The 25,959-nt window shown below is 40.5% G+C and overlaps 1 protein-coding gene across 27 annotated transcripts in view; it reads left to right on the forward strand.

Moving 5' to 3' along the window:
- cadps2 (Ca++-dependent secretion activator 2) overlaps nt 1-25,959 on the forward strand; it is a 724,760-nt gene that overhangs the window by 515,053 nt on the left and 183,748 nt on the right. For all 27 annotated transcript variants that reach the window (XM_043709173.1, XM_043709174.1, XM_043709162.1 and 24 more), the window contains one exon: nt 15,909-16,010. In XM_043709173.1, coding sequence (XP_043565108.1) covers nt 15,909-16,010 — 102 coding nt within the window. The remainder of the gene's footprint in view (nt 1-15,908; nt 16,011-25,959) is intronic.

Genomic DNA, 25,959 nt, shown 5'->3' on the forward strand with positions numbered 1-25,959 from the left:
TTGTAGTGCTAGAATTAAGAAGTGGGCAATGCCAGGACTACAGGCAATTCTTGGAGCTGAAGGAAGTATTGATTCCAGCCTTCAGGCAGATTGCATTTGTGTGTGTGTGTGTGTCTCTCTCTCTCTCTCTCTCTCGTTTGTGGGGCATGGGGCACCTTCAAAAGAGGTATGCAATTCCTGCCAACAGCAGGTCCCACAGTGAAAGCTGCCAGGCTGCCCTCCACACATGTAATTGTAGTGGAGGCAGAATAGGGCCTTCAAGTGGCCATTCATGAATCATGCAAGGGCCTCAATAGACCCAAGGGTAGGCATACTGGCTGGTGCATTTCCCACCCATGTACAATGGGAGGCAGATTTGGAGGTGTGGTGGGACGTTTGGGAGATCAAGGAACTGTAAAAGTTACCCATTTGAATCTGGGAATGGGTAGCAATGAAGTAATAGGGATTGAGAATACAAAGTAGCCTCATCATGGTAGCTGAGAAATGTGTATGGCTGATGAAACTGATAGAATGGGAAAACAAAGACATAGGTGTGGCATAAGGATTTTGCACCTGAAAACCACCATAAATCTTCCTTCCGTATGACCCTCACTCCATAGCAAGAAGGTAAATATCACTTACCTTCTCATTATTGGATACGACCAAGAGTAGGCCTCGAGGAGTAGTCTTTAGGGCACTGAAGCTTCCTCGCCTCCTTCTGGCTCCTGGTGACCAGGAAGGGCAGTACTGAAACCTTCAATAAACCAAGAAAGTTGCCTTTTCTCACATATCAAGTTGATTGGCACATGCATAGCAAAAAGGGCAAATCTCAACCCACATTGTTTTACATTCATTTATTTTAATGAACAGACCATTGTGTCAAATGGCCATGCCAGCTCCCAGTCTTCACTCTTGACAGGGTTCTCCTCAGCCTGGCCAGGCTCTCCACCACCAGTAGCCACATACAGAAAAGCAACCTAAATAATCAATCCTCACCAGAGGCACATGGCCAGTGGTGAGCCGCAAGGATCGGAGCCGGGTCCACTGCTTTTTGTCATTTATGTAAATGATTTGGATGTGAATATAGGAGGTACAGTTGGTAGTTTGCAAATGGCACCAACATTGATGATGTGGTGGATAGTGAAGAAGGGTATTTCAGAGTACAATGGGATCATGATCAGGTGGGCCAATGATGGAGTTTAATTTAAATAAATGTGATATTTTGCATTTTGGTAAGACAAATCATGGCATGACCTGTACACTTAATGGTGGGGTCCTGGGAGTGTTGCCAAATAAAGGAATGCAAGTATATGTTTTTTTGAAAGTGGAGTCACAGGTAGACAGGGTGGTGAAGAAGGCTTTTAAACTTGCCTTCATTGATCAGAGCATGAATATAGGAGTTGGAAGGTCATTTTGTGACTATACAGGACATTGGTGAAGCCACTTCTGGAATACTGTGTTCAATTCTGGTCTCCCTTGTATATGAAAGATGTTATTAAACTTGAAAACATTCAGAAACGATTAAGAAGAATGTTGCTGGGATTGGAGGACTTGAGCTATAGGAAGAGGCTGAATAGATTGGGGCTTTTATCCCTGGAGCATTGGCGGCTGAAATGTGACCTTATAGAGTATTGTAAAATCATGAGGGACATAGCTAAAGTGAATAGCCAAGGTCTTTTTCCCAGGGTAGGGGAATCCAAAATTAGAGGGCATAGGCTTAAAGTGAGAGGGGAATGAGACCTGGGGAGCAACCTTTTCATGCAGTGGGTGATGCCTGTCCGGAGCAAGTTGCCAGAGAGACTGGTGGAGGAGGGTACACTTACAACATTTAAAAGCCAACATAAATAGGAAGGGTTTAATACTGGCAAATGGAACCTAGAGCAGTTTAGGATGTCTAGTTCGCATGGACCAGTGCAACTAAAGGGTCTGTTTTTGTGCTGTATGTCTCTAAGACTGTATTGTGTCGCAGTGATTACAAGGTTGCACAGTTCGGACACTGCTGTTGCCTACGTTGCAACAGTGGCAATATCTCAAAGATGCTTCCCAGCCTGGAGATTTGGGACATCCTGTGGCTGGGGAAGTGCGAGCCTTTCCTCCTTTACTTTCAACTAAAATGTTTAAGTTCTCCAACCGTTCCGTTCCAGTTAAAGGATCACGCACAAGCCTCTGTGGCCACTGGAAATAATTCTTCCCTAAATAAATAACGCAGCCATGTTTCATAGTTTCCATTACAGAAAGGTGGCCCTCCTTATATGATATGACGGCACTTGTCTGAGCAGCTATCAAAATCAATGGTCAAAGTGACAAGTTCTCAACCGTCTACTGATACTCGTTTCAAGGAAAGGTCGTCAAAAGTGACATTCTCCTGGCTCACCTTTCTCACATGTCATCTCACATAGCCTTAATTGGCTCCTGACAAGTGTAACTTGGAACTGTCACCCACTCAAGTGAGCTTGAATACGACAGAATGCACCAGCATCTCAGCGCTGACTCCAATGTGCTCTGACAACTCATGGGCAGAGTGAACATTAGTCAGGAATTACTATCTCACGTCTGTCACTGAACTGAAAGAAGGTGACACGCTGTCATCTTATCTGCACTGGGATATCAAGGGGATGTTACTCACTAATTCATGTCATATTTATCACATTGTTTTGATATAATACTCAGATCCTTTTGCTCTGATAACATCACTTCTGTATTTTCTGAGAATAGTTTCAACCTCGTCAATCTGCCTTGACCAAGCTAGTTAGCAGAATGACAATTTTTTCTTTTTTAAAAGAAACTGTTTCTTTCCGATTTGTGGTCACTTTTGCCCTTAAATGGTGACATAACTGTCCTTCCAGCAATGACACACGTAACTTAAAGATACATTTGTATCACTAACCAGTTAACCTGGTGTGACCCCTCAAAAGCTTGATCATGGTTATTCTGACAAGATGATTTACATTCGCTCCACTGGGATATTTCAAACAGTCGGTTCTTTGCTATAAACTTCTAACATGTGCAGTGAAGCTGTGTGTGAGGGATGATGAGATGTGACTGCTACCAGTGCTTTGTCTAAATCTGCATGAGTTGTTTCATATTTGTTCAGCTCTGTTCATCCAAGCATCACGATTGAAGTCAAAGATATAGCTCCCATTTACAATTAATAATTACTTTCTTGTTATGAAATATTAAGACTTTTGAAAGATAGTTTAGGCTGTAATCTGATTAAATTCTTACTCTAACATGAAAAAATGAATTGAAAAACTAAACCTCTTAATTCATGACAGGGAAACAAACCCTTTGGTCCAACCACTGCATGCCAACCATAATCCCAAAATTAACTAGTCCCACCTGCCAGTGCTTGGCCCATTTCCTCCAAGCATTTCTTTAAACATTGTAACTGTACCCACATCCATCACTTCCTCTGGAACTTCATTCCACCTATGAGCCACTCTTTGTGTAAAAAATTTCCCTTCAGCACTTTTTAAAATATTTCTCCTCTCACCCTACAAATATGCTCCCTAGTCTTGAAAACCCCAACTTTAGGGAAAATACATCTCCACCTTTCTATACTCCTCATGATTTTATAAACCTCTATAAGGTCCCCTCTCGACTTCCTATATTCCAGTGAAAAAAGTCTCAGCCTGTCCAGCATAAAAGTCTTGGTAGTATGGATGTGCAGAGGGATCTTGGAGTCCATGTACATAGATCCCTGAAAGTTGCCACCCAGGTGGATAGTGCTGTTAAAAAGGCACATGGCATGTTAGATGTTATTGGTCAAGGGATTGAGTTCCTGAGCCGTAATTCATGCTGCGACTGTACAAAATACTGGTGCAGCCGCACTTGGAGTATTGTGTACAGTTCTAGTCGCCCCATTTCAGGAAGGACGTGGAAGCATTGGTAAAGGTGCAGAGGAGATTTACCAGGATGTTATGTAGTCTGGAGGGAAGGTCTTATGCAGAAAGGCTGAGAGACTTGGGTCTGTTCTCATTGGAAAGAAGAAGGCTAAGAGGGGATTTGATAGAGACATACAAGATGATCAGAGGATTAGATAGGGTACACAGTGAAAGTCTTTTTTTCTAGGATGATGACATCAGCTTGTATGAGCAGATATCAGAGGCAGGTTCTTTACTCAGAGAGTGGTAAAAGCGTGGAATGCCCTGCCTGCCAATATAGTTAACTTAACCACATTAGGGAGATTTAAACAATCCTTGGATAAGCATATGGATGATGATGGGGTAGTGTAGGGGGATGAGTTTAAGTGAGTTTACAGGTTGACGCAACATCGAGGGCTGGAGGGCCTGTTCTGCGCTGTATTGTTCTATGTTCTCTGATCTCCTTGTAACTCAAACCCACCACCCGGCAACATACTGGTAAATCTCTTCTGAACCCTCTCCAGGGTCTTAATACCCTTCCTATAACAGGGTGACCAGAACTGTACACAGTACTCCAGAAGAGGCCTCACCAACGTCTTGTACAATCTCAGCATAACATCTCAACTCCTGTACTCTATGAAGGCAAACGTGGTAAATGCCTTCTTAACCACCCTATCTAAACTTCAAAGAATTATGTACCAGTACCCCCAGGTCTCTCTGTTCTACAACAATACCGAGGGCCCTACCATTAATTGTATGAGTCCTGCCATTGTATGTTTTACCAAAATGCGATACCTAATTTTTATCCAAACTAAGTTCGGCCTGCACTCTTCAGCCCATTGACGAATTAAAAATGCCCTCTATGCCCAAATTGCCTGACCTCGAAATGGGTTTTTGGCAATATTATGTATTTTCATCAAAAATATATGTTTTCCTATTTTCCACTTGTTGTAGCTCGGTGCAAACTTTAATCCCCTTTGTTTTTGCAGTGTTCTCTAACCCTTTTCTTGGGTTAGAATTTGATGATTGCAGCAACCATCCACATGTCACTCATATATCCATAGTCTGACTCAGTCAAGTATCTTTAGTTCACAGGTGTGCCTAAAAGCAAAGGCCCAGAGGCTTTCTGCATCTGGGGATGTCATGTTTCATGTTCAGTGCAATGATCTCATGTTAACATCTTTGCAGCAATCACTAAGCAGAGGTTGGGAGCTCGATATTTTCCTCCTTTATAGCTCAGGGAAGGCGAGGCCAATTGTGGATCTCTGATCGAGGTCAGCTAACTCAATTTGGTAGTCAAAATTATTTCTCTGTACCCTTTTTACCAAATCAATTCATGCCTTGAAAAGCTCATTAGGTTACCATATGCACCATCTCACAGCAGGTAATGAAGTACCAACGCTTGAGAGAAGCTTGTGTTGTGGATGATTTGGCCAACAGTACTACTGTCCTGACTCATATGAGAAAGTACCAGGCCTTTGCTCTCTAGTTCCCTGATTCACCCCATATGAAACTCTCAACCCACCACCTCATTCTACAGTACAGCATTCATGTGCTGTCCCACTCTCTTCTCATTCACTTGGTACAATAAAATAAATGTTTATTTTGGTAATGATCTGAACTTTGATTTTTTTTTAATTTAAAAACTGGTTGTTATCTGTGATATTTTCAATAAAACAGGAAAATGTTAAATTTTATTTGATTAAGAATGTTGGGCCAGATTTTGCATCAGGAATAATCAAAAAGGCTATCAACACTCACTGCCATTGTGGGGAATATTATAAAACTGCAACTTCTAGTACCAGCACTTGCACAGTTAAAATCAGGAAGTTGCTTCCCACATTGCCCAGCCTGTCCAGAAACTTTGCATATCACTGAGAGACTTTAATCATAGTCACAGAGTATTGGCCCTTCAACCCATCTTGTCCACACTGGTCATGAAACATTTATCTACTCTAGCCAAATTTTCTAGGACTTGGCAATTAGCCTTCTATGCTTTGGTGCTTCAGGTGTTCATTTGCAAACTATTTAAATGTTGTGGTATTTCTGGCCTCTACGAGACTTTTAGGCAGTGTGTTCCAGGAACCCCTTACCCTCTGGGTGAAAATAGAAACCTTTCTTAAATTTTGGTTTTTAACTGAAATCTAAGCACCTGGCTATTGACCATTAAAAGGAAAAGTTTCTTCCTCTCCACCCTATCTCTGCTCTGAATAACTTTGTACACATCAATCAGATTCAACTTTTCTGAAATGTTTTCTTAAAACTTACCGAGTTTTAGTCACTGTCACCAAACTGACACTTCAACCTGTTGTCCCGTTGCATTTGCTAAAATTACGGCCAACACTTTACATTGAAACCCAGACAATGACTTGAACTTGTGGGGGTTGTTAATTAAACACAGCACAAAATAGTTATTCATGTTGCATTCAGATATAAGGGATTTCAGGACTCTTGTGGTGCAATGGTAGTGGTCCTCTCTTTGAGCCAGGAGGCCTGGGTTCAAGTCCCACCTGCTCCAGAGGTGGGCAATACTGTCTCCGAACAGGTTGATTAGAAGATATCTCACTTAAATGTGAATCAGGTGTGGTGCATCATAATTACAGCCAAACTTGAAAATTTACTTTTGCTGGTGTGGACTCTGTCCTGCAGACTGTCAGTATACTTAAAGACTCAAAAAAATGTTGTTACTTCCATTTGTTTCATCACACACTTCATTCAATCTTTCTCACCTTCTCTTCACTTTCCATTCAATAAATTAAACATTCCCCATTCACATTTTTTTATGCAGACTGCAGGCTAACATGAGAGTGGGGAGGGATGCAGGTTTGAATGGGCTCGGATTCCCTTTATGCTGTGGTGTTCTAACACAGGATATATATTCCCCACCTGGAAGTTAGCCTCACTGGTAAGCTTGGCTCCCAGTCAGGTAGGGAAGAGCCTAGACCAGATAGGTCCAAAGGAAGAGTTGGGAGAGAGATTGTCCAATTCAGCACTTAGGGTTCTTGCAACTCCAGAGGCATTTAATCTCTGCCCAAGGTGAAGGTGGAAGGTCTTATCACCCAATCTAAACATCCTTGTTTGAGGATCTTTTTGATTATTCTGACCATTAGGAAATTTAAAGGAAAATTTGTGGGCTGATGATGCAGAAACTGATTAAGACTAAAAGCGAGCTAGTGGACCAGATTATAATCTAAAGAAATTGGTTGTTAATACAAAGACATATCATTATACAGCTGAATGCGTTTTCTCACATTTTCTCTATGCCAATAAGCACTTTTAATAATGATGTTTGAAATATAATCAAAAGGGTTTTTATCTCATGTTTCTATCTCATTAGCTAATAACCTTCATTTGCGGTTAGTGGCAATGATGCTTTTATTTATTTACTCATGGAATGTGGATGTTGCGGCCTGGAGCAGCATTTATTGCCCATCGTTCGTTGTTCTTGAAAAAGGTGGTGCGCTGCCTTATTGAACAAGGGATCTTCATAAACTACAAGCTTCCTTTCCCTCTCTATTGGTATTGTAGGTCTACCTACAGTACATGGGTATTGAAGATGCTCTTAGCTTCCACATATTCTACCAGTCATTATCCTAAGAATGGCAGACAATTGATAAGGAAACAGTGTAGTATTGCTACAGTAATGCATGTACTCTTAACCTTTGCACGCTTTCATAAAGATTTCAAGTCTAATAAATGAGCAATGCTGACCAATTTTGTAGTACTTCCTAATACATAGTTAGTGTCTGAATTTGTTTGTGGAAGAAATTTAAAAAGAAGAGGAGACATTTTGTTTTATGCTGCCAGTCTGATGTTTCCAAGCTTTGGAAAGCAGTAAGACAGGCTCAAGAGTTGGAGGACGTTGGTTCACAGCATGTTCCTGGATAGCAGATGGAGTGAATGGAATGTGGAACAGCTTCCACATGAAGAGTGTTTCAAAAGGGATTTACTTTACACAATGTGCAAATGCCCAAAAGATCTTCAAGCAAAATTGTATCTGTTAACTAACAATGCCAGAATGGATGTCCTCTTCTTAGGAAAGGATAACAATTCAACTTTCCTTGTGTTGAACATGGAGTACAGAATCCTTTTGAATAGGCAAGAATGGCTGCACAGTTTATTAGCAATCTGCAGTCATTGATTACAAAACTCCATGTGAACACTTTATACCATTGAGGGTAGGAGTTGGGACGTCATGTTGAGGTTGTACTGGATGTAGGTGGGGCCACTTTTGGAGTACAGTTCTGGACACCCTGCTCTGGGAAGAATATTATTAAATTAAAGAGGGTTCAGAAAAGATTTACCAGGATATTGCTGTGAATGAGAGTTTGAATTATAAGGATAGACTGGGACTTTTTTTACTGGAGGGTAGGAGGTTGAGGGGTGACTTTATACAGGGTTATTAAATCATGAGGGGCATAGATAAAGTGAATAGTAATGGCCTTTCCCTTCAAGTAGGGGAGTTCAAAACTAGAGGGCATATTTTTAAGGCAAGATGAGAAAGATTTAAAAGGGACCTGAGATGCAACTTTTTCACATAGAGAGTGGTTCGTGTATGTAGTGAACTGCCAGAGGAAGTGGTGGATGCGGATGCAGTTACAGCATTTAAAACACATTTGGATAGGTACATCAATAGGAATGGTTTAGAGGGGTATGGGCCAAATGCAAGCAAGTGGGACTGATTTAGTTTGGGAAACTTGGTCAGCATGGATGAGTTGGACTGAAGGGCCTTTTTCCATGCTGCGTGAATTAACAAAACAGGAAGTCAAATGCAGCATGAAGTGAAATTCAGCTTGACAAAACTGTAGCTAATTCACAAAGGCATTGTTTCTATTCCTGTTTTCCAGTCTGAAATGTGAGATGTAATTGCAAAGGAAAACAATCAATAGATTCTAAGCTGTATTGATGTTCTAAGGATGCTGCAATTAGAACATTCAGCACTTGCTCGTTTTACGTATCTATCACAGTACAAGATTAGGCCCAGCTCAAAAAAAAGATCTGTCTTAAAGTTTGCTGAAGATCATTTGTAGCCTATACTCAAATTGCTTTTGATGTGTCTTGCATAACAATGTTAAACCACTAAGTTCCAACCTAATGTCATGTAACGCATGTTGTTGAGAGTCTTTGCTTACTGTGATTTACATAGATATCAGTGAGATGTTAAAGTTCATGCTACTGTAATGTATATGAAGGAAGCAGCTCTGGACTGTGCTTCATTTAAAGAATTGTAAGAGGTGAAATTGGACTTGATAGCATCTTTCTATCTGTACTACAAGAAACCTTGTAATTATAAAATCATGAGGGGCATGGATATGATAAATAGACAAGGTCTTTTCCCTGGGGTGGGGAGTCCAGAACTGGAAGGCACAGGTTCGAGATTTTTAAAATTTAAAATGTTTTCACGCAGAGGGTGGTGCGTATATGGAATGAGCTGCCAGAGGAAGTGTTGGAGGCTAGTACAATTACAACAGATAAAAGGCATCTGGATGGATATATGAACAAGAGGGTTTAGAGGAATGTGGGCCAATTACTGGCAAACGCGATTAGGTTAGGACATCTGGTCGGCATGGACAAGATGAGTGAAGGGTCTGTTTCTGTGCTGTCCCTCTCTATGACTCTATGATGCTATCAGAAAAGAAAGACGAACATAAATGAAGTTCTGGGAGTAAGGAAGAAAGTAAAAAATGTAGACACCATCAATAGCTTGTAAGTAAAAAGAAATTATGTAGTGAGAGAAGTAGGGTTTGGGTAGGAGGATTAGATGAGAGGACACTATCATCTTTAATGTTTTCAGCTTTGTTGACAGCTTTCCCATAATGATCAGCTCAATCTCCTCGTGTGGTTGGAAAATATCGGAATGTCTTTCCCCCTTGAGTTAGTTCCTGCTGTCTCTAATTTTACACCATAGTCTCCAACAAGGCAGTGAGAGTGCAGATGGTGTGTCAGTGATTATCATGCAATATATTTGAGTGGTACTGCTGATATGATTGAATAACTGACAATGTATGCAAGTTTTGAGTTGTGAATGTGAGGTTTTCTTTGCGTGTGAGGATGAGCTGAAGTCAAGGAATATTAGGCTTGAGTCATGGTCAGTAAAGTTTAGTGGTAGGAGAGTCATGGGGAAATGTGCATTTCATAGTAACTGAGGCTAGTGGTGCACTTGGTAAGATATGGTGTTTGAAAATGCATTTACTGATCTTGGCTACTCATATAAGTAGTTGTTAAAATAATTAATTAAACCCGTTATGGTACTGTGCCAAGTTCATGGGGCTATCACCTGCCGTTAACTTCAATGACTGCTTCCATTGTCGTCGTCTTACATGTTTTGAGGGCCCACTAGCTCCCTGAAGATGAGGAAATCTTTCCATCTACCTCTCCAAGGGCTCCAGAATGAAACGTGAAAACAGCTGTGCCCATGCTCTTTAAAAGGTGTAGTTCAGCTTTAAGTAATTCTAAACATGAGATTAATGTGTGCAGCCATTGAACAATATAGTTTGTGCTGGTTGAATGCAGCTGGCATTAGAATAACCAGACGACACAAAGGTGGCACAAAGGCTGCAGGCTATCATACGTCGTCACAGGGGCTATCCATTGTAGGCTGCGTGGAGACTGAAATTCAGGTGATTATATTTCAGTTTCTCAGTATGTGTTCTTTTCAGAGGATTTCAGCAGTTGATTGCTATCTGACACTCCTTGCAAAGACTTAGGGAGAAACTGAGCTAGGTTTCAAGTCTGACCAGTAGAAGGCGTATATTAAGATGTCTGTACTTTACATGTAACTAACAATTCTGTATCCTTTAGTTTACTGGGAACAATAGTTCGTGAGCCAGACAAACAAAAATAGCCAGTACTTTGCATAGAAATGCCAAAACTAATGCCTTAATGATTGTACCTGTGTGTGCTTGTGTGATGTCCTCTTTTAGATATAAGTTGCAGCTTGTTATATATTCCGGATTTGAACATTGTAAAGATTTGTAGGAACTGTAGGCATGTCTGATCGTACCGTGGGCCAGTTGCATGTGTGTACGTGGTAATCATGATTAGCCCATGTGCTTAGTACATTATGGTACTGTGAATTCATTCCTTGCCACCTTAATATTTGCCTTTTGTTTGTCAAATTTATTCCCAGTGGCTTTCTTGACATGCCGAGTACTCTTTGTTGACTTAATCATACAGTTGTTTCTTGTGATAACTTCAACATAGCTCAATGATGTGGGCATTTACTGGCCTATGTTTCTGCACAGTTTGGACAGATGCCAGTCGTTGGGCGGATGCCAGTCACTGTATGTGCTCTCTCAGTTTACAACTACTTGGCAGCTGGGCAGGATGTTTGCACTGATAAGGTGGTAATAATGGGGGAGGTGGGTCAGGGAAGCTCAAGAAGTGACACCTCTGGCTGGCATGCAGGTTTGCCAACACCATACTATCCTTGACTCATTTTGCTGGAGGTCAGCTCAGGGCAAAAGCTTCACGTTGCTTATTTAAAATGTCAATTAAGGACATGGTTAAGAGGGCAAATGGAATTTTCTACTTGATGTGCAAACAAGATGGGGTTGAGTAAGAGGATGGGTGGGGGTGGCAGGACTTCCAGCAGCTGGAGGACCAACAGAGGTCTACCTGTGGAGATGGAACTCAGCTTTTAATTGCAGTTAAAAGCATCCCCTTTAATATCTCACAAGCTCCACTGAAATAAGTTGCTTTGACATTGTACCCTGGTACAGCCCCTTGTCACTGGCCAAAAGCATGTCAGCAAGTTGCCTGTTTATCATAAAACAGGGAGAAACTGTGTCATTTATTTCCAGAAATGGACATCAGTACCCTTTGCTGCACCTGTGTGTTTCTAATTGACTAATGTGACAGATTTTCTCCCTGTTGACCTTAAAGAAACCAAATAGGATTGTCAGATCTTAAATTGTAGATATATCCAATGTTTTATTTATTACATAGCTATAGATCACAGCAAAAGATACTGATTGTCCCTGTATTCTTAGGAGAAAACATGGTTATTGATATGTATGTGATATTGATCTGGATATGAAATGGTGAATATAATGTGGTGGTTAAATTACTGGATTAGCAAGCATAGCACACACATTCAAATCCCACAACAACATTAAAAGGATTTGAATTCAATTTAAAATCAAATCTGAAAATTGAAAGACATCATCAGTGTAAGTGAACAATAAGTGTTTCTTTTTTGGAAAGAAAAGCTGCCATGCTTATCCTGTGAATCCATTTGGCTGTGAGTGCCCTCTGACAAGTCATTCTGTTCTATCCAAACACTGTCAGGGCAGCTATGAGTGGGTGATGGTGGTGTAGCGATAATGCCAATGGACTAGAGGCCTCGAGACATACGTTCAAATCCCTCCATGGAAATATATTAAATTAATTTTAAACATCTGGAATTGAAAGCTGTTTTCAGTAATGGTGCCATGAAACCATAATCCATTGTTGTAAAAACCTAACTGGTTCACCAATTCCCTTTTAGGAAAGGAAATCTGCATTCATTACTTAGTCTGGCCGACATGTAACACCCTATAAATCCAAAAGAGTGTGTTTGACAGCCATCTGAAATGGACTAGCAAGCCACTCCATTGTAACATATCCCTTCAGAAAAAAACCCAAAACCATAAAACTGAATGGACCACCCTATATCACAGCAACAGCGAGACAGCTGGCCCTATCATCCATGCCATGTTCTTTTTACTAACCTCTGGAAGCTTCTGCCAAGATTGGGAGAGCTATCTCACTAGTGAAAAGAAAGCCTGACAAAGTCAGAACCTCCAAACCAACATTGCGGACAATACTTTCATTATCCATTGTTACGATCCATCCCACCAACAGTGGATCAGTGCTACAGAGTTAGCAGGGAGTTCCTCTGGAGGTCCTCAATATTGACTCCAAACCCTTCTGTTATATGGTCCAGTGTTGGCAAGGAAACAACTGTATGTTTTTCAATCTATTAATCTCCCATCAGTTGATGAGTCAGTACTTGTACACCATGAGGATGAAGCAAGAATCAACAAGAGTACAGAATATACATTGGTTGAGGGACTTCAGTGTCCATCACCAAAATTATCTCATATATCAGCACTACTGCATTTATGATTTGGAGATGCCGGTGTTGGACTGGGGTGTACAAATTTAAAAATCACACAACATCAGGTTATAGTCCAACAGGTTTAATTGGAAACGCACTAGCTTCCGGAGCGATGCTCCTTCATCAGGTGATTCCTACTGCATTTAGGAAGTGAAAACGTTAACAAGTCCCTGCAAATCCTGATGAACTTCATTCTGTCATAGAATCATACAATACAGAAGAGGCTCATCAGCCATCGAGCCAGTACTGTCCAAGTGACATTAAATTAACAATAATTCCACTTTCCAGTATTAGGCCCTTATCCTAGAATCTTAAAAGTGGCTGCTGGGATTGTAGATGCATTGGTTTTAATTTTCCAAAATTCCGTGACTTTGTAATCAGATTGGAACATACCAAGGTGACTTCTCCATTCAAAAAAGTAGGGAGCCAGAAAGTAGGAAACTATAGACACTTAGTCTACGTCTATCATAGGGAGATTGCTGGAATTTACTATTAACAAGATTATGGCAGGGCACTAAGAAAAGTTCAATGCAATTGAGGAGAGTTCATAACCATTTTGTGATAGACAATTTGTGTTTGATTGATTTATTATCATTTTTTGTTTCCAATTCAATATGGATATGATGTAACTAGATATCCATTTGATAAGGTGCACATCAAAGGTTAGAACACAGAAGAAGAGCTCATGGCGTGCAGGTAATATAATTAGCATAGATGGAGAATTGGTTAGCTAACAGGAAGTGTGGGAATAAGTGGGTAATTTTTGGGTTGGCAAGGTGTACCGGGTGCATTGCGACAGGATCAGTGTTTAACCTCAACTATTTACAGACCAAATTAATGGCTTGGATGATGGGACTAAATGTAGCTATTTTCCTAATTAGCCTGTTTAGAGATACGCATATATGTCCCCATCAATCTACCTTCCACAGATGAATCTGTCCATGATATTATTGATAGGAGTGGCTGCCATGCAGTCCTTGTGAAATCAAAGTTCCATCTTCACACTGAGCATTCCCTCCATTGTGTTACATGTCACTTCATGCTGAATGACATAGATTCAGGTCAGATCATGTCACTTAAAATGGGACATCAATAAACTGCAGAATTGTATTAATCTCAAAGTGTTACCCCATGGTCCATGATATCTATTACCATCAAGCCAGGTAATTGAACCTGGTTTAATGAAGAGTGCAGGATTGCAGCAGCAGCAGCATTGTATATACTTAAACATGAGGTGATAGTGCTAAATAGTCCCATTACCAACAGTCCTGCTGCAGTCCTGTCACATCCAGTTGTAAAGGGAATAAGTGCAGGAGAGGATCCACAAATATCCCCGTCCATAATAATGGGAGAGCCCAGTACATAAGTGCAAAGGCCAAGATTGAAACATTTGCAATCATTTTCAGTCTGAAGTGCTTCAGACCATCTCATACCTCCAAACATGTCTTGTTACAATGTGGATTGAATCAAATTGACTGGATACTGGCATTTGTGATGCTGGGGACCTCTGAAGGAGGCCAAGATGAATTATTAACTCAGCACTTCAGACTGAAAATGATTGCAAATGTTTCAATCTTGGCTTTTGCACTTATGTACTGGGCTCTCCCATTATTATGGACAGGGATATTTGTGGATCCTCTCCTGCACTTATTCCCTTTACAACTGGACGTGACAGGACTGCAGGACTGTTGGTAGTGTGACTATTTAGCACTATCACCTCATGTTTAAGAATACACGATGCTGCTGCTGCTGCTGCAATCCTGCACTCTTCATTAAATCAGGTTCAATTACCTGGCTTGATGGTGATAGATACCATGGACCATGATATGGGCCCTGACAACATTGCAGTAGTGGTGCTGAAGATTTGCCCTCCAGATCTTACCATACCACAAGCCAAGTAATGTTTCACCACCACAATAATGTTGGCATCAATGTGGAAAATTGTCCTGTCCTTAAAACCAGGACTAATGCAATCATTGTTCCTTCAAACTGTCAATGAATTACTTTCCCAGTAGCAATGTGGGTGTGTCTATACCAAATGGAAAGCCCTAGTTCAGGAAGGCAACTCACCACCTTTTCAGTGGCAATTAAGGATAGTCAACAGATATTGGTTCTTCAGAGACGTTGATATTCCATGAACTAATAACAAATCCTGACCAGCAATGCACAGATACCTTGAGAATGAAAATAAGTATATAGATTTTATTATGGCTGTCACACCAACTGAGAACAACTTACTCCCATTCCCCTACACCCTGCTAGCCTTCTCCCCAGTTCAGAAAGCCTCTCTTGCCTTTTCTCAAGCCATTTACTCCTGAGTCCATCTGGTGTGTCCCTATCCTCTTCAGCTATCTTGTAAGTCTTTTCCCTTGCGACCTTCATCTTAAATAGGCAGCAGAATATGGGAGGAACATTCTGTCCTTGCTTTCCTGACCTGGAATCCTGCTTATTGACACATTGGTAAGCCCATGTCTTTGAGATTAAAACTGTTGGAAAATTGGGTGAAATATCTTGCAAAATTTTTGATAGGACTGCAGGCTTCTTTAGGGAGCAAAGCTCCTTCCGAGTCCGAGAACCTGGGTTCAAAACCCACCACGGTAGGTTATGAAATTTGAATTCAATAAAAATCTGGAATTAAGAGTCTAATGATAACCATGAAACCATTGTCAATTACCAGGAAAACATGTCTGCTTCACTTATGTCCTTTACGGAAAGAAATCTGCCATCCTTACTTGGTCTGGTCTGCATGTGACTCCACACACACAGCAATGTAGCTGACTCTTAACTGCCCTCTGGAATGGCCAATAAATGTTGACCTAGCAGTGGTGCCCTCATTGCGTAACTGAATTAAAGAAGAAGAGGTATCCTAATTGTATAAAATTGTGTGTCATTTTATATCAGTGAGTTAGTGAACTTCTGTTGTGACTTCCAACATTTGAAAGAGTGTCTTTCCTTCTCTTTTTCAGACCAGATGGAATTGGAACTGTAACAGTTGAAGAGAAAGAAAGGTTTGATGAAATTAAAGAAAGACTTCTGTGCCTCCTTGAAAACCAGATCACCCACTTCAGGTAAGCTGGTTTTGCTACAATAAGATCAAGAACTGCCGATGCTGGAAATCTGAAACAGAAATTGCTTGGACAAACTCAGCAGGGCTGTCTTTATGCTGCATTCTCTCCAAAGATGGTATCAGACCTGCTGAGCATTTCTAGAAATTTCTGTTGTTATTGGAGGTGGTTTTGCTTCCTTGGCATTGAGGATCACCCCATGTTGTACTGTTCTCATGCCTGGATGCGTGAATTCCTATTTTAATTCTGGCTAGTTTGGAAATAAACAGGGTACCTGTCTGTCTGTTCATCTACCATCCAATGCTGGTGGGCCTAACATCTGAGGTGATGGATGGGAATGAGCCAAGTATTTGATACAACCATGGATCTAAGGGAAATGGCCCCTAGCTCAAGCTAAATGTTTTGGGTGTGGTGGTTGCAGAGTGGATTCCTACTTAAGACACAGAATCATAGCAGGAATTCCTGATGAAGACCTTTTGCCTGAAACATTGATTTTCCTGCTTCTCGGATGCTGCCTGACCTGCTGTACTTTTCCAGCACCATACTCTCGACTCTAACCTCCAGCATCTGCAGTCCTCACTTTCGCCCCATGGCAAGAAAGGCCAACAGCCTCCATATAGATCCCAGAACACAACCTAAACCACAGAATCCTTCCAAGTCTTACAAGATGTTAATAAACTGAGCTAGTTCCCGCCATATTGTAATGTTGTTTTTCACTGTGGCTTACCTCCTGGGATGATTAGATTAGATTCCCTACAGTGTGGAAACAGGCCCTTCGACCCAACAAGTCTACACCGACCTTCCAAAGAGTAATCCACACAGACCCATTTCCCTCTGACTAATGCACCAAACACTATGGGCGATTTAGCATGGCCAATCTCCCTAACCTGCACATCTTTGGACTGTGGGAGGAAACCGGAGCACCCAGAGGAAACCCACGCAGACACAGGGAGAATGTGTGAATTCCACACAGTCACCTGAGGGTGGAATCGAACCCGGGTCCCTGGTGCTGTGAGGCTGCAGTGCTAAACACTGAGCCATCATGCCGCCCCCGTATGTTACAGTTTGGTAGTGTCGATGACATGAACTTTTTAAATTAAGCCTCCATCTACCTGTGGTGGATGTTGCTAGGATTCTGACAAATTATTGAGCAGTAGGTGAAGGAATACTTCAATCAAGCTGAAATGACTTTCAAAGAGAAGTACTACTAGATGCTATTTTAACTAGTAAAACAGAGCATAGAATTCCAACTCATTCTATTTTAAACTGGGCAAAATAGTTTTCAAGTGTAGTGTTAAAGGGCACCACTAGAATTAAGTTGCCTTCATCTACAGTTGAACACATTCTCAGAATATCTCAAAGCGTTTGGCAAGCAAAGAATTAATTTTGAAATGTAGTCCCTGGTGTTTTATCAGTAAATGTAGCAGATGAAATGTGCACAAGTTCTAACAAATGACCAAAAAATTAACAAAATAATTGGATTTTGTGAAATTTGCCAGGGCACAAAATGTAGCCAGGACATGTTTATAGCCTTCCACCAAATGATCTTTTATATCTATTTAAACAAGGACGCTGACTCTCTAATGAACACTTTCATCCAAGTACATCACTTCTGGTAGTACAGCACTCCATTGTGACCACACTTAATTATAGCATAGGTTGCAAACTACAATCTGGCTAGGGTTTAAATCCACTGATGTCTGATTCAGACAGAAAGTGATTAACTTGAATTTGAAACTTAATGTCTGCATGTTAAATCTGAAGTTCTAATTTTCTCTGTTTAAATGCATGTCTCATGATGTGATTCCTTTGTTGTCAAAGTTTTCTATTCATTTTTATCATTAGAAGAACAAATATCAATCACGTGACCTGACATTGTTATTGTTCCATTCTATCAGATTTTGCATGTAGACAGAAGAAAACTTAGAAAATAAAGCATGTTGTTAACTTAAAGAGAGGTCTGGTGGTGATATGTTGGAACCCTTACCTCTCGAGTCAGAAGTTTTAGGTTCATAACTGCAAGAAGGTGCTTCATTAGCAACCAAATTGGTTGCCTATTAATCTACCGATCCTTCCAATGTGCCAGTGGCAAGTGGTAATGGCTAGAGAATATCCTGGTCAACCTGCCCCTGTTAAAGGACTTTATGCACAGGTTCTTGTGTCACTTCATTCTGAGGGACTACCACAAGGTTTACTTAGTAAACATTTTTGAACAAAAAAAACTTCCATGTAAAGGAGTAAGATGTAGATTATGAATGCATTTTTAAAAAAACTTTCAGCTGTACTTGCTTGCAGTATAATTTTTCCATTCTGTTTTTAATCAAACTGCCAGTGTAAGTTTGTCATGCTGTAAGTCCACCTATCACCTCTGCCTCTCAGTTGCAGCATACTGCACTGAGAGAGAGTACAATTCCAAAATGATAAGCTTACTAAAAGGTGCTTACAACAAAATACAGATGTCAGCATTAATTGTTCAACTACGTGCCCAGGCTTAATTATTCCCCATCCTTGGTATCAGTTCAGTTGAAGCCTACTTTTACTCTTGACTAAGTGGATGGCGCACATTATGGGGTTTAACACAGATGTAAAGTAAGTGTATCAGATTGGTAGCCTGTTAAACATCTGGACATCAGGCAGGATGTCTAACTGTGTCGGATCCGAGATTACCGGCTTTTACTTTCCTGTTAAAGTACAAACATTTCATCCACTGTGTGCAACTCCACAGATCAGCTCTGCACTTGGAAATGACACTGAAATATTAGTACATGGCTGTTCAATGTAGTCACTCAAATTACTCTGTTCAATATTTTAATGGAGATTATTTTGATGCACCTGTTAAAACATCAAAGTCAATTCAGACAAAATGCCGCTTTCACTTTTTTTTATAAAATCAAACACTTCAGACAGAATAGGAGACCTTATAGGGACTCAGTTAAATTGACAAGCCTCTCCTGCAGCACTTTCCCTCACAATTAAGCCTACTTTGTGTTCTATTTCCAATTTAAAATAATGATAGTGTCTGCGATCACTACAAGGAGAAGAGTTAGTGTGAATTGAAGTAGATTGAATGTTGTGTGCTTTTCAATTTCTGTTCATTTGATCTCAATTCGGTAATCTTTAGAAAATGCGCTTTGGTTGGGAGCTGACTTCAAAATCAACATTTTGCATCAGATGAATAGACTTTTAATTCCAGCCATTTTCATTAAAATTACTAGTCACTGGCAGACTCAGTCTAAAGGTTACGTATTGGTATGTCTGTATTTCTCAGTATCCTTCAAATGGGCTGTGAGTTATCCACAAATACAATAGTCTGTTGTTACTATCAGCTACTGTTAATGTTGTTACTAAGTAAAATAGGTTGAAATAAAATGTCACTTGTATGAACAAGCATGGATACAACTAAAAAAAAATCAAATGGTCTCCCTTTGCTCAATATCATTTAAGTTCAGTCGATATTTAGAGAATTATTTATTTCTTATGGTTTACCAGAGTTTAAAACATGAATAGAGATCCAATTAAAACATATGGAGTCCTAGCAGGATTAGACTGGGGAAAGGTGGGAAGGATGTTCCTGATGACTGGGAATCCAGAATAGGGGTCACAGTTTAAGGATACAGGGAAGACCATTTAGAATCGTAGAGTTGTACAGCACGGAAACAGACTCTAATCTGATATCCAAAATTAATCTAGTCCCACGTGGCCCACATCCCTCTAAACTCTTCCTATTCATGTACCCATTTAGATGCCTTTTAAATGTTGTAATTGTACCAGCTACCACTACTTCCTTTGGCAGCTCATTTCATACACGCATCACACTTTGCGTGAAAAAGTTGCTCCTTAGGTCCTTTCTAATTCTTTCCCCATTCACCATAAACCTATGCACTCCAGTTCTGTTATCCCCTAACCCAGGGAAAATACCTTGTCAATTTACCCTATCCATGCCCCCCAATGATTTTATAAATCCCAGTAAGGTCACCCCTCAGCCTCCAATGCTCCAGTGAAAATAGTCCTCGCCTTTTCAACCTCTCCCTATACCTCAAACTTGCCAATCCTGGCAACACCCTTGTAAATATTTTCTGAACCCTTTCAAGTTTCACAACATCCTTCCTATAGGAAGGAGACCAGTTTTGCACACAGTGTTCCAAAAGTGGCCTAACCAAATGTTCTGTACACCCGCAACATGACCTCCCAACTCCTATACTCAATACTCTCACCAATAAAGGAAAGCATACCAAATGCCTTCTTCACTATCCTATCTACCTGTGACTCCACTTTCAAGGAGCTATGAACCTGCACTCCAAGCGATCTTTGTTCAGCGACATTCCCCAGGACTTTACCATTAAGTGTATAAGTCCTGCTAAGATTTGCCTTTACAAAATGTAGTACTTCACATTTATCTGAATTAAACTCCATCTACCACTCTTAAGCCCAATGGCTAATCTGATCAAGATCCTGTTGTACTCAGAGACAACCTTCTTTGCTGTCCACAACACCTTCAATTTTGGTGTCATTTTCAAACTTACTAATTATACCTCTTATGCTCACATCCAAATCATTTATATAAATGATGAAAAGTTGTGCACCCAGCACCGATCCTTATGGCACCCCACTGGTCACAGGCCTCCTGTCTGAAAAACAACCCTCTACCACTACCCTCTGTCTTCTACCTTTGAGCCAGTTCTGTATCCAAATGGCTAGTTCTCCCTGTATTCCATGAGACCTAACCTTGCTAATCTTCCCATGGGGAACATTGTCGAAGGCCTTACTGAAGTCCATACAGATAACACCCATAGCTCTGTCCTCATCAATCCTCTTTGTTACTTCTTCAAAAAACTCTATCAAATCAGTGAGACATGATTTCCCATGCACAAAGCCATGTTGACTATCCCTAATCAGTCCTTGCCTTTCCAAATACATGTAAATTCTGTCCCTCAGGATTCTCTCCAACAACCTGCCATCACCAATGTCAGGCTCACCAGTCTATAGTTCCCTGGCTTTTCCTTACCGCCTTTCTTAAATAGTGGCACTACGTTAACCAACCTCCAGTCTTCTGGCACCTCACCTGTGACTATCAGGGATACAAATATCTTAGCAAGAGGCCCAGCAATCACTTCCCTAGCTTTCCACAGAGTTCACCTGATCAGGTCCTGGGGATTTATCCACCTTTATGCATTTTAATACATTCAGCACTACCTCCTCTGTAATTTGAACATTTTTCAAGATGTCACTGTCTATTTCCCCACATTCTATGTCATCCATGTCCTTCTCCACAGTAAACACTAATGCAAAATATTCATTTAGTATTAGCGAGTTTTGAGAAGATTTGTAGCTCAGGTTGAGGATCTGGGTGTAGGTTTGCTTGTTGATGTTTTGTCACCATACTCAATAACATCTTCAGTGAGCCTCTGAATGAAGCACTGGTGGTGTAGCCTGCTTTCTATTTATATGTTTGATTTTCCTTGCATTGGTGATGTCATTTCCCATGGTGACGTCATTTCCTGTGGTGATGTCATTTCCAATGCTTTTTCTCAGAGGGTGGTAAATGGGATTCGAGTCAATGTGTTTGTTGAAAGAGTTCCAGCTGGAGTGCCATGCTTCTTGGAATCCTCGTGCTAATCCCTGTTTGGCTTGTCCTAGGATGGATGTGTTGTTTCAGTCGAAGTGTTGTCCTTCCTCATCTTTATGTAAGGATACTTGTGAGAGAGGGTCATGTTGTTTTGTGGTTAGTTGATGTTCATGTATTCTAATGGCTAGTTTTCTACCTGTTTGTCCAATGTAGTGTTTGTTACAGTTCTTGCAAGATATTTTGTAGATGATATTAGTTTTGCTTGTTGCTTGTATGTGGTCTTTCAAGTTCATTACCTGCTGTTTTAGTGTGTTGGTGGGTTTGTGGGCTACCACGATGCCAAGGGGTATGAGTTAGTCTGGCAGTCAATTCCAAGATGCCTTTGATGTAGAGGAAAGTGGGTAGGGTTTCTAGCCATGTTTTGTCTGCTAGTTTGGATTTGTTGCTCAGAAGTCGACAGACTGTGTTCATTGGGTACCTGTTCTTTTTGAATACACTGTATAGATGTGCTTTTTTTAGCTGATGTTTGAGCAACAAACCCAAACAAGCAGACAAAACACATCCAGAAACCCTAGCCACCCTCCTTCCATACTTAGCCACATCCTTACATATGGATGAGGAAGGACACCACTTCGACTGGGACAACACATCCATTCTAGGACAAGCCAAACAGAGACATGCATGAGAATTCCTAGAAGCATGGCATTCCAAACAGAACTCTATTAACAAACACATTGACTCGGAACCCATTTACCACTCTCTGAGAAAAAGAATAGGAAATGATGTCACCACAAGAAATGACATCACCATTGCAAGGAAACTCAAACATATAAATAGAAAGTGGGCTACATCACCAGTGTTTCATTCCAAGGCTCACTGTGACGAAATGTCTGAACACAAACCTTCCAGCTCAGCGAGCAAACTTACATTCAGAACTCGTTTAGTATCTCCACCATCTTTTGCGGTTCCACACATAGGCTGCCTTGCTGATCTTTGAGGGGCCTTCTTCTCTCCTTAGTCACCCTTTTGTCCTTATTGTATTTATAAAATCCCTTTGGATTCTCTTTAACCCAATTTATCAAAGCTATCTCATGTCTCCTTTTTGCCCTCCTGATTTACCTCTCAGGTATATTCCTACCGCATTTATACTCTGCCAAGGAGTCACTCGATCTCTGCAGTCTGTTCCTGACATATGCTTCCTTCTTTTTGATTGATCAAAACCTCAATTTCTGTAGTGATCCAGAATTCCCTACACCTACGAGTCTTTCCTTTCACTCTAACAGGAACCTACTGTCTCTGGACTCTCATTGTTACATTTCTGAAGGCTTCCCATTTTCCAGCCGTCCATTTACCTTCAGACGTTCGTCCCCAATCAACTTTTGAAAAGTCTTGCCTAATACCATCAAAATCGGCCTTTCTTCAATGTAGATCTTTAACTTTTAGATCCGGTCTGTCCTTTTCCGTCACTGTTTTAAAATGAATAGAATTATGGTCGCTGGCTCCAAAGTGCTCCCCCACTGACATCTGTCACTTGCCCTGTCTTATTTCCCAAGAGTTGGTCAAGTTTTGCACCTTCTTTCAAAGGGACATCCACATACTGATCAGAAAATTTTCTTGTACACACTTAACAAATTCCTCTTAGGAGAAATTTCTTCACCTGGAGAGTGGCAAGCCTGTGGAATTCTCTGCCACAGAAGTGCCTGAGGCCAAAACATTTGAATGTTTTCAGGAAAGAGGTAGATGTATTTCTTAGATCTAAGGGGATCAAAGGATATGCGGAGGATGCGGGAACAAGATACTGAGTTGGATGATACCCTGTGATCATATAGAATGGCAGTGCAGATTGGAAGCTCTTAATGACCTACTCTTGCTCCTATTTTCTATATTTTCAACTTCGAATTTTGTTCAACTGTTTTGTTTCATATGCACCCATATAAAAAAGTAGGAGAGTAGCCGTCATTGAGTCTAACATGTTCAATGATGTACAGCTAAGCTATCCAAGGAAGGTAGGCAGTCAGTTAACCAAATTAGTGAGAAACTTGAGGTGGACCTATTGAGCACAGCCTCCTGCTCTTTGGAGATGATTACTTGATTGGCAAGTCAGGCGCCATTGATGCCTTTACTCCATCTCCAAGCATGGCCAGACAGCTATGGCCATATGGGATTTCTATTTTTTCTTCCCAAAGCTGCAGAAATTATCTCCATTTTGAGATATCATAGTGATTTGTCTCACTCAGTAGTTCCCGCCTACTTATAGGGTTGAGAGCAAAGCAACTCGGACTCATTACTGGCTGTTTTATTGGGATCACCCTTTCCTAGTCCAACCACCATCCATTGTTGGTTACAGCACACAGGAACAACTTCCTAATTTTCCTCCTTCAGGGAAGATTACAAGTGGCATCCTGCCAGGGTTGCTTCTGGGTCTCTGATCCAAAATTGAGATCGATATTGGAAGTGAGGATCAATGAAAACAACTTAGCCATCTAACTTTTCAGACCTTTAATCGGAACTGCGAAATGTTTGGTGAATTTATAGTTTATAAATAAGAACAAAGTGAGAGAAAATAAATGTATAAAAAAGAACTCACTCTTGGTCAACCCATGATCTCAGACTGATGATGAGGTAAATTATCCGACATCACACCTACCTTCTAACGCAACAGTAACTGCCACATCTGGACACTTGCTCAGCAATCTGTTGAATGCTTGCATGAATCTGCATACACTACATGAGCTGACAAGCTATTCCATGACCAATAACCCTGAAATTGAACTAAACAGTTGGTGAAAAACACTAAGCACTGATTTGATTTATGTAATCAAACATTGAACCCATTCAGAAATTATGCTGTGTTAATCATATAGTCAGAAATTTTGATCAGTGTTCAGAACATTTGCAGGGAGATCTCCTTTATATTCAGTAGTACATGTAATCCTTGGGATCTGTAGCATTCAATCAGTCACATCCTAATGGAAATAGATAATTGGCAAAACAACACAGAGATGATGCCTATCTGCTCATGAAAACCTACTTAGGGAAGCAAATAAAGTACAACAACAAATATGTAGCTCATTTATTTTAGAAAAGTAAACTGAATAATTATACTTATGGATTAAAATGATTTAACTTATGAGCTAAGACCCTAGAATTGGTGTTTAAGCTGAAAGAAAATAGATACTGTGGCAGCACAGTGGCTCAGTGGTTAGCACTGCTGCCTCATAGCACCAGGGTCCCAGGTTTGATTCCAGCCTCGGTCGACTGTCCGTGTAGAGTTTGCACATTCTCCCTGTCTCTGTGTAGGTTTCCTCCGGGTGCTCCGGTTTCCTCCCACAGTCCAAAGATATGCAGGTTAAGTGAATTGGCCATGCTAAATTGCCCATAGTATTAGGTGCAGTAGTCAGAGGGAAATGGGTCTGGGTGGGTTACTCATCGGAGGGTCGGTGTGGACTGGTTGGGCCGAAGGGCCTGTTTCCACACTGTATGGAATCTAATCTAATCATATAGACTTGATTGATTAATTGATTAACAAGTATCTCTCATATGCTGACAGTAGATTAGGACTTTGAACAATATCTGATGGAAGTAAATTCTTGACATGTCTTTTATAGATCTCAACACAAAGTAATTATTACAATATTGTATTTTTCTCTAATCAATATTTTTTCTCCTCCAGTTAAGATAGTTGAGAGATAAAACTGGAAATGCACTGTTTAAGGACAGGTGTAGTGTGCAACATTGTGCAACATAGTGCTACATGGACAGTTGGTGGAAATCTGCAGTGTGGATGGGCAAGTAATCATAGAAACTTCAAAACGAGCTATAGCAACATATAAAGGATTATTAACTAATCCTTAAACATCACCAATCCCAGAGAAATAACAGTCACCTTGATCTTATCTGATCTGTGATTTATCAGCTAACATACTGAAAATGATATTTTTGCAGGAATAAAGCTGCTTAAGCATTACACATTACTTTATTACTGTAATTTTAACCTTATTCATCAGCAATTTTCATTTAGAAGTTAATATTCAATAAAATATTCAAGCATTTAACCATTGCTTGCAGTTTTTTTGTTGAAGACGTCATTCTTCTAACTTTAGTTATGTTTTCTCATCAATATGACCTAATCTATTTTAATTTTATTTTCTCATAAAATTATTAAGGTTTAAGTTTAAGCAAATGTGCTTTTTCTACCTACCCTAGTGCCCTGGTTCCCAAAGTCTATTTCAGATATTGGAGCAAATTCCAAAACAGATTTGATTCATTGAACTGACTGTCAAAGACTGACGATTGATTCAATGGTGTTAAGCACTGATCTCACACGTCCAGCAGAGAGCTACAATCGAAAAGAGCACAGGTCAGAAATAGGAATACGATACTGAT

This window comes from Chiloscyllium plagiosum, chromosome 19, assembly GCF_004010195.1.
Source record: "Chiloscyllium plagiosum isolate BGI_BamShark_2017 chromosome 19, ASM401019v2, whole genome shotgun sequence".
Taxonomy (NCBI): Eukaryota; Metazoa; Chordata; class Chondrichthyes; order Orectolobiformes; family Hemiscylliidae; genus Chiloscyllium; species Chiloscyllium plagiosum.